At 62.9% G+C, this 8,361-nt stretch overlaps 1 protein-coding gene across 1 annotated transcript; it reads left to right on the top strand.

Moving 5' to 3' along the window:
- The first annotated feature begins 6,002 nt into the window (after positions 1-6,002).
- Positions 6,003-7,948, top strand: LOC150003792 (uncharacterized). Its single transcript, XM_090285346.1, has 2 exons — positions 6,003-6,084; positions 6,423-7,948. Exon 2 carries the CDS (start codon positions 6,733-6,735, stop codon positions 7,675-7,677), a length of 945 nt encoding a protein of 314 aa, XP_090141472.1. The 5' UTR covers positions 6,003-6,084; positions 6,423-6,732; the 3' UTR covers positions 7,678-7,948.
- Positions 7,949-8,361: the final 413 nt, after the last annotated feature.

Here is an 8,361-nt window from a genome sequence, read left to right as displayed (position 1 = left end):
GTGGAAGGGGGAGGGGAAGAACAGGCCTCCCTCCGTGACTCACTGCACTTTGCACGCACATGCCACGGGCCCTCACCAGCCTGGGGGACACTGGCCCCAAGCCCACAAGGAGCCTGGGCTGATGGCTGCCCCCAACCCCCTGTCCTCCTGCATACGATGTGAAAGGGAGATGGGAGTGAACGTCCCAGCAGATAAATGCAAAACGCAGGCCTGGCGCCCAGGCACCTCCAGAGGCCCCGGGGACACCTGTGTGCCCTGGGACCCCACCCCGTGCAACCTGTCTGCAGGAGCGGGGGCGAGCCTTGTGGTGTCCGGAGTGGGGAGACACCTGGCCCAGACTCCAGGTGCCGGCATTGTGGGTCAGACTGACCTGCTCTCTATTCTCCCTCCTACGGTGGAGGAGTTACGGGGGGGGGGGGGGAGGTCACCCACAGAGCACAGCGGCTTCCAGAACAAGGGCAGCCTGCCCAGGTGCCCCGGAACATTCCGAACTCAGTGAGCCCTATCCCGGTGGGGTTTTGTCTGGAGAGAAAGTAATTAGGAGGGAAGGAAAGAAAGAGCCCAGGTTTCCTGGTGTCCCAGTGGCCCTGCGGGGACATGCTGCTGCCTGCCAATCATGCTGGGGAGGCTCAGGACAGGCGTGTCCCGTTCCACGGCCGTAGTTCCCTGACATCACCCCAACACTGAAGTGTGCACACGGTAGGCACCCCCCCCACCCCCCGCGGACGCCGCCAGCTTCACAGCGTCTCACCTCAAGGAACAGGTGTTCCTTCTGAGGTCGGGGGGCGGGGCAGAGAGAGAGAGAGAAGGAAACATCTTCCAGGTTCTGGGACAGGTTAACACCCCCCCAAATACTAGACCCCCAGTCTGGAGGTCTGGCCTGAGAAACACTACACTAGGCATGGTGTCCAAAACGGACCTAGGCCGGCGGGCAATGCCATATACGAAGAACATGGAATGTCCTGTGTTAATGCTGCATTTCGTGAGTTTTGCATGGGTGTCAGGTGAGGCACTGGGGACGGACAATGTTTTCCTGTTTGGACTCCCCGGGGTTGACATCTCAGCCCGGTGACAACACCAAGTCTCGGAAATGACAACAGCCTGGGTCCCGAGTCAGGGCTGCGGCCCCCATGGAGGCTCTGGAAAAAAATGTACTTTAAATACTTCACATTATGATGGCCTGGCTTTGCATGAGAAAAAGGATTTTGCTGAGGCTTAAGAGGATCCGGCCCAAGGGAGAATGCAGGGGGCCCCCCTAGTCACCGCGTGTGCGTGTGTGGGCGCCGTGCCTGGGTGGGGTCACGATCACAGTTCAGGCCAGGTGTGGGCTGACGGCAGGCACACGCTTTACCAGAGAGGAGAAGCATGAGGTCAGAGTGGTTCCAGGAAGAGGCTCGTCTGGGAGTTCAAACTTCCTGGAAGGCAGAGCTTCAGGGGCAGTGAGACTGTCATGTAAGGGAGGATGCCGGAGACTGGGAAGGTCTTTGGTAGCAAGAGTCCACAGGTAGTAAAAAGCATTTTTGTCCCTAAAGCCACAATTCTACCCCAGGAGAGGAGAGCCCCTTTATTATTATTTGAACATTGTTTTTATAAATCCTGACCTGAGGATACGTTTATTGATTCTTTAGAGAGAGAGGAAGGTGGGGCGGTGGGGGAGGGGTGGAGAAACATGGATCAGTCGCTTCTGGGAAGCACCCTGACCGGGGATCCAACCAGTGACCTTTGGGTGTAAGTGACAGGCCAACCCACTGGCCCCCGGCCAGGGCAGAGAGAGCCCTTTAGAGCAGGACCAGAGAGCTTGGGAGCCCCGTGACCCCTTGCTGACTGTTGCCTGGGGCACTTCATTGGCACCCCTGGGCCTCAGTTTCCCCTCTCACAGTGCTTGGCACCAGGGGGGCACACACGTGTGAGCTCCTGTGTGAACCGTCATGTGCCTTCCACACTGATCTGCTCGCCTCCAATGTGGACTGAGACGGGCGGGGACCCCGGCCAGCTCTGTACAAAGGCCCGGCGGGCCCTGCTCTGTCTCCGCATCAGCGTGGCTCTCGGGAGATGGGGCTTCACCCCACCTTGGTCTTTTTGGAGCACCTGCCACCACGCAAAGCAGCTGCCGGGGAACCCGGTTCTGCTGCACGGATCCAGGCCTTCTTCCAGACGCTCGGGCTGCCCGGGGACCACAGCCACACTGAGGACCACACAGGAACCGCTGTGCTTGCCATGGCTGCGCAGCGGGCCCCGCTTGGCGGCTGGCCCGGGAGAACAGAGGCCGTCCTTCACCAGCGCCAGGGGCTCATCCGCCGGCAACGGCTCGGGCTTCGGCGCCCAGCGGGCAGAGGCAGCCTCATGCTCTCGTCAGAGGCCGCCAGCTAACCGGTTGCTGCTCAGAGCCTGAAGGTAGAGATTAGGCAGGGCTGGGAGCCGGAGTCTGGGCTTCCCTGCCAGGCCAGGCTGCCCCAAACTGCGAGCACCATGTGAGGACACTGGGGGACCCCCAGTTCCAGGGAAGGCAGACTTCATGGGCTGGGAGGAGCCCGTCCTTGCAGGCGACTTTGTGATGCAGGCGCCGAGGGCCTGCGGGAGGAGGTGGCCCGGGTCCTGGTGCCCGCACACCGGCGCTGTCCGGGCCGGCCCAGGTCCAGGCCGGCATTTCCCTGTGGGGATGCATGAGCGTCACTGGGGGCCGCGTGTTGTCTTCCTGTGGAACATCTACAAAGAGGAGACGGCCTCTGTCCTCCAGCCGGAGGCCATTCCGTTCCGTCCGGGCCTGCCCAGCGCCCACCCCGCAGGTCTGGGTGGAGGAGGGTCAGACCTCGCATTCCAGAAGGAGCTCACATTATGTGAGCCATTACGTCAGCTCCATAAACGGTTGAGCACGCGGCCGCAGGACCTCCCGGCAAGGCGGAGAGACAGGCCCCGGCAGGCCCAGCCCACCCACCCGGAATGGGGAGCGTTGTCTGCGGATCCCGTAACTGCCTGTGACTCACGAGATCACATCGCACTGGGGTGTTTGGGGTTAAAAGCATTAAATGCAAAGGCTCAGGCGGCCCACCGGTGTCGGCAGCCCAGTTAGGCATCGAGTCATGTCCTACTTTCTTGGGAACCTCAGCACACGGGTGGGCAGGTCCCTTCCCTGTCGTCAAGGCCCTGCCCTCCGCGTCTTCACCCCCAAGCTGCCACCTCCCCAGGGACCAGATGCCCCAGCTGCTACTCGTGACAACCTGGAAGGGACAGTCACAGGCCGCAGGGCGGCAGGGACCTCTGCTTCTCCTATGGAGCAGCTGGTCCGTCCTGCGCTCATCCTCTAGGTCCTGTGCCCCTCCGGCCCTGACTCCTCCTTGTTCAGTGTCCTTGTTCTGTGTCCCCCACCCCTGCCCAGCCCCACCCCACTTCTCCAGCCGGACCCTCCTTGCACCACACACACCCCATGGGTGGTCCCCCCACCCTTGTGCCTTCCCACTCCCAGTCTTTCTTTTCTTGAAAATTTCCTCCTTTGCTGAATATGCAAATCTCAATCCTGCCTCCTCGAGGAAATCCGCCAGGACTGTGTCCCCTCTTTTTCCTCTCCTCCACTTCTGGAAGCCAAAGTGCTGGGCTCTGTGCCTCTTCATTGTGTCTTGGGTATAGGCCTCTCTCTGGGCCCAGGTAGGCCGCACATTTTCTAGAGAACCTGCAAGCAAGCTGGTCACCTAACGACCAGCACCCTGGCCCTGGGTGAGACAGGGGGGCTAAGAAGCAGGGAAAGCCTTAGTTTCCCCAGCTCTGGGAGACATCCTGGATGTCACGGCCTGGAGCCTGCCCCAGTGTGCTCTCTGCTCAGAATGGTCTTACCATGACCCCTTTCTGCTGCTGATGCTCTCTGAGTCACCAGGACATGGGTCTGGCTGAGCAGCTGGTCAGAAGCCTGGGCCCTTGGTCCGCCTTCCTCTCCCACCCATGACCTTCCTGACTCATGAGGGGCATTCTCGGCAGGTGTCCTGGACAGCCCGCTCCAGCCCGACTGACCACTGATGGGATACAGGAGTCTGAGACCCTCTCCCCTGGGGAGAATGAGACCAACCTCTGGGAGCTCCCAGGTGGTGACAGAGCTGAGAGCGGGAGGTGGCTGGCTTGTTCTCAGAAGAACCGGGAGGTCAGCCCCGGCCCAGCATGGGGACACGTCCCATGTGTGTGGTCCTGAAGTGGGAAGTGGTTCTGGGGCATAGGAGTAGAGGTCTGGGCAGCCCCCTGTCACACAGCTGCCCCTTAGAATCGGTGGGCACTGGGCACAAAGGGCAGGGGGGCTACAAGCAGCCCTCAAGTCCTGTCTTCTCGAGGGGCCACTGAGTCTGGAGGACAGAGGAGTTTGTTGGGCATGTTAGGGGACAGCGGGAGCTGCAGGCAGGGTGAAGACCCCTAGGGGGCCCTCAGGCCCAGGGCAACCCTCGTGGGAGCGGCTGGGACAGTGGGACTTTGCCCGAGGGTGTGTGTTATCCCCAAAAGAGCCTCGCCAAGGGCAGGGTGACCAGCCAGACCCTCTCCAAGTTCCCTGGCTGCCAGCAGAGAGCTGCCTGGCTGAGGCCACCGGGAGACCGGGCATGAAAGAGGGGGGCCCTGCGGTCCCCAAGCTCCTTCCTGGGAAGTGTCAGCTGTCCCCACGTGTGCCAGCTTGCGGGGACCCAGGACACGCTGGCCTGCGGTCTGGGCAGGACCAGGAACAGGTGAGCCCTCAGAGAAGGTGAGAGACGACCCCAAAGCCCACTCAGCAGCGAGGGAGCCCGTTCCCCCGTTCTGACTCTCCGACCACGTGACCTGTGGCCGGTACCCAGCAGGGTTGCTGGGCACTGTCCCCCTGAGCAGAATTTTTGTTTCTGTCCCAGGGAACAACGGTGACTTTCTGGGTCACTGAGAGGCCTGCATGTTCTCCGAGCCCCAGGAACGTGGAGCCCAGAGAGGGTCTGGGGTGCCAGCACATTTCCGGAGCCCAGAGGGCTGGTGCTGTCGCAGGAAGTAAAGTGGCTTGTGGCTTCATAGGGCCCGAGGTGCTCGCCAGCCAGGCCTCCTTGCCCTGCCCCCCCCCCACATGTTCCTTTGTCTTAAGCCACCCACGGCAGGCGGTGTGCAGGGCCAGGCCCTGAGAGGGCACCAAGTGCCCCAGCCTAGCACGCTGAACTCTGCCAGAAGAAGGGACCTCCCCTGTGGACAGCCGGACCCAGGACACAGCACTTCCAAGATGGCCCGTCCTGAGGAGGGGGCGTTCCTCCTCAGTGCCAGCTTCCTGGGGGGCCTTGCACTCAGCAGTTAGCACAAGTCTCCTCCCACACATGTCTCGCACGTCTAGCATGCCTGAGCCAGGCACCGCCAGGGTGGGGGTGGGTGCTGGGCATCTTCCATCTCGGCCCACAGGCAGCACCCCCCCCACCGCACCCCCACCCAGGGAGGGACCAGCGCCCTCCTTCCAGCCCTTCCTCCTCAGTCCTGCAGCTCCTCCCCTTCCCTACCCCCCACCCTGCTGCCCACCAGCTCCCCCAGAGGCGTCCCCATCCGACACGTCACTGAGGCTCTGCCCAGGTGGGATCCTGGTTCATTCGATGGCTCGGCCAGCTCCTTCAAGGGCCTGGGTGGCTGGGGTGGCTGGGGACTCGGTCTTCAGGAAGACTTTTCAGGGACCCAGCCCCCTTCCTGCCTGCTGGGGCTTCTGAGAAGCTCTCCTCCTCTGCGCAGATGGGGGTGCCAATGGCATGGAACACAGTATGGGCTTTCCGCAAAAACTAAACAGAGAGTCACCCTATCTCTGGGTATTTCCCTCTGCTCCTGGGTGTTTCCCCCCCAAAATCGAAACAGAGACCAAGAAGCAGAGCTGCGCTCAGACAGTGCTCCTGCTGCAGAGCAGGAGAGGGGCCCCGGGACGCTGAGCAGGTCCTCACGGTTCTCAGGTCTCCTGCGCGGAGTCTTTGTGTTAGACGCTGGGTCAGCCCGTCGGGGCGCCCCCCCCCCCCCCCCGCTCAGCTCCATGGGAAGCCCTGAGCCTCACTGGGCACGCTGCCCTGACGGCTCCTGAGGCCCGGCTCTCCATCCCGTGACGTACACTCCCCCCTCGATGGACAGGTGGGGGTGGGGACGCGCCTGGAGCAGACGTGGGGGAGGGACAGCGGGGGTCCCCTGGGAGCTGAGGAGGGCGGGAAGAGCTCACTGGGGGCGGCGGTCGGAGTGTCTGCCCCAGGCAGCTCTGAGGTCCTTGGAGCGGACAGTGAGTCGGCAGCTAGGTAGGCAGCTTTGGGGCTCCAAGGACAGTCAGGCCTGGAGAAATGAGGCTTCTTCTGTGGCAATGAGGTGGCCTTTATCTGGGACCGTGACCGAGGCCTTCCGGGCGGGGGCTGAAGGAGGGGGCGGCTGGGGCACAGATAGGAGGGAGAAAGTCAGCACCTCCCTGGTGACCCTGACAGGTGCCAGCAGCTCCCGACACCCACGGGAGGTGGCTGACCCCTCCCCAGGGGCCTCTCCGTCCGGGAGGTTAAGCTAAAGGCCAAGGAGAGCCCGGAGTCAGGGGACCCAGCAGGAGGGGCGCAAGGTCCACCCACGCCAGGCGGGAGTCTGGGGCAGCCCCACTGGCACTGGCTGGCACATCACTTCAGAAGACGTGGAAAGGCCACATGGCAAGGCCCCTGGTCCCTGCTCTTTGTCCTGAGACGCCCTGGCGAGTCACAAGCCTCCTCAGAGCCTCAGTTCCCCCACTTGTGAAGCGGCAGAACCCCGATGACCGAAGGCAGAGCCAAGCAGAACAGCCACCGCCCCCCACCCCGACCCCCAGATACACCCTCAGCTATGCAGAGCCCTGGCCCTGGTCTGAGGCCTCACCGGGCCCCGAGGCATCTGAGACAGGAGGGATGTCACTGTAAAGAAGGGGACCCAGAAAGGGCTGGGCCACAAGGGCGGAGGGGCCGCCCTGCCGGTTTCTGCGTCACCCTGTCCACCGCCTGGACCCAGCATGTGCCCCGGGGCTCCGGCCGAGCAGCCCCGCCTGTCCCGGACTTGGTTCAGCGGCTTCATCACACTCGGCCCCGGTCACGGAGACCCGCCTTCCCTTCCGGACCAACCAGCGCCCCGGCCGGGCTGCCCCTGGCCGCACACACCCAGGACATTGCGTCCCCGAAGCTGCTGTCCTGGGCACTGCGGCCACTGGGCGGGCGGAGGGAAGGTGGGCCAGGGCCGGCGGCTTTCCTGGCCGTGGTTTGTCCTGTTTCGGTTCCGAGCAGCGTGGAGTTAAACCGAAGGAGAAACGCGGTGGGAACCTCACTGCGCACGTCAGAGTGGAGTTTCTATGATGGTGACAACTTGTCACTGCCTCTCTGGACGGGATGGGGACGGGCATCGAGCTGTTTGCACTCCCACCCTGGGCACAGCCGCCCCTGCGGTCACTTGCTAAGCCCTGAGCTTCTGCTCATCACCGGCAAATTCACCAGCGGGAAATGGGGAGACCGCCCGTGGGTGAACCTGGGCTCGGAAAAAGGGGATTTGCATTCACATTTTCCTTTGCTTCCATTTCTGGGGAAGAAGGCAAAGGCCGGGCCTGCACAGGGCTGGTTCCGGGGGGCGTGCCTGGGCGCTGTGACCCGTGTGCACCCCTGGGCTCTCCTCAGACCAGCCTGTAACTTTCAGTGGCTTACAGGGACACCAGACACTGAGACTCGGGGCACCTGAGGACATGGAGACACAGGGATGCAGGGACGCGGGGACGCAGGGACGAGGACTGCCTTGCTCCTGTGGTCGTGTTCCCTGCAGACGTGGGGCTGGAGACAGCCTGTCCCCCGCTCACTGCCTGCCAGGACCCCGGGGCCCTGTCTGGAGTGCAGGCCTGCTGTGGCCTCCTGCTCCGAGTCCCACACCAACCTGCTCTGTCTGGTGGGACTGGCAGCCATGTGGCTTGGTGGGCATTTCCCCTTTTCGACAGTGACATATGTAGATAGTAATAAAGAACTTCTGTTAAATATCCAAATACAGGATTGCCTGGAACTTACTTAGAAGACGGGGCTCAGTCGGTGAGGCTTCCGGGCTGAGCCCCGTCCTGAGGCATCTCTGTCACGCAGGCTGAGCAGGTCCAGCTGTCGGGGGCCTGCCACTCGGAGCCCGAGCGCCCACCACCAGTCGGGGAAGGCGGGGTCCCGAGGGCTCCCACCTGACGCTTTGCGAGTGGGCCTCCCGCCCGCAGGGTGAGGAGGGGACCCCTGCCAAGTTCCCTGACGGTTCCAGGCGTAGATTCAGCACAACGTGCGACCCCTTATTGGGGTTTGGGTCAGGGTTCCTTTCTGGGGAAGCTGGACAGAGCCCAGCCTCAGGGCCAAGGAGAAGCTGTCCGGTGCGTTGGGGCCCTGAAGGGACCCGCAC

This window comes from Furipterus horrens, unplaced genomic scaffold (genome assembly GCF_987537825.1).
Source record: "Furipterus horrens unplaced genomic scaffold, mFurHor1.1.pri manual_scaffold_8, whole genome shotgun sequence".
NCBI lineage: Eukaryota > Metazoa > Chordata > Mammalia > Chiroptera > Furipteridae > Furipterus > Furipterus horrens.
This window is presented reverse-complemented; position numbering and strand designations above follow the sequence as displayed.

Excerpts from the sequence above, each read along its gene's own strand:
- LOC150003792 (XM_090285346.1), top strand. The coding sequence starts at position 6,733 with ATGACCGAAGGCAGAGCCAAGCAGAACAGCCACCGCCCCCCACCCCGA.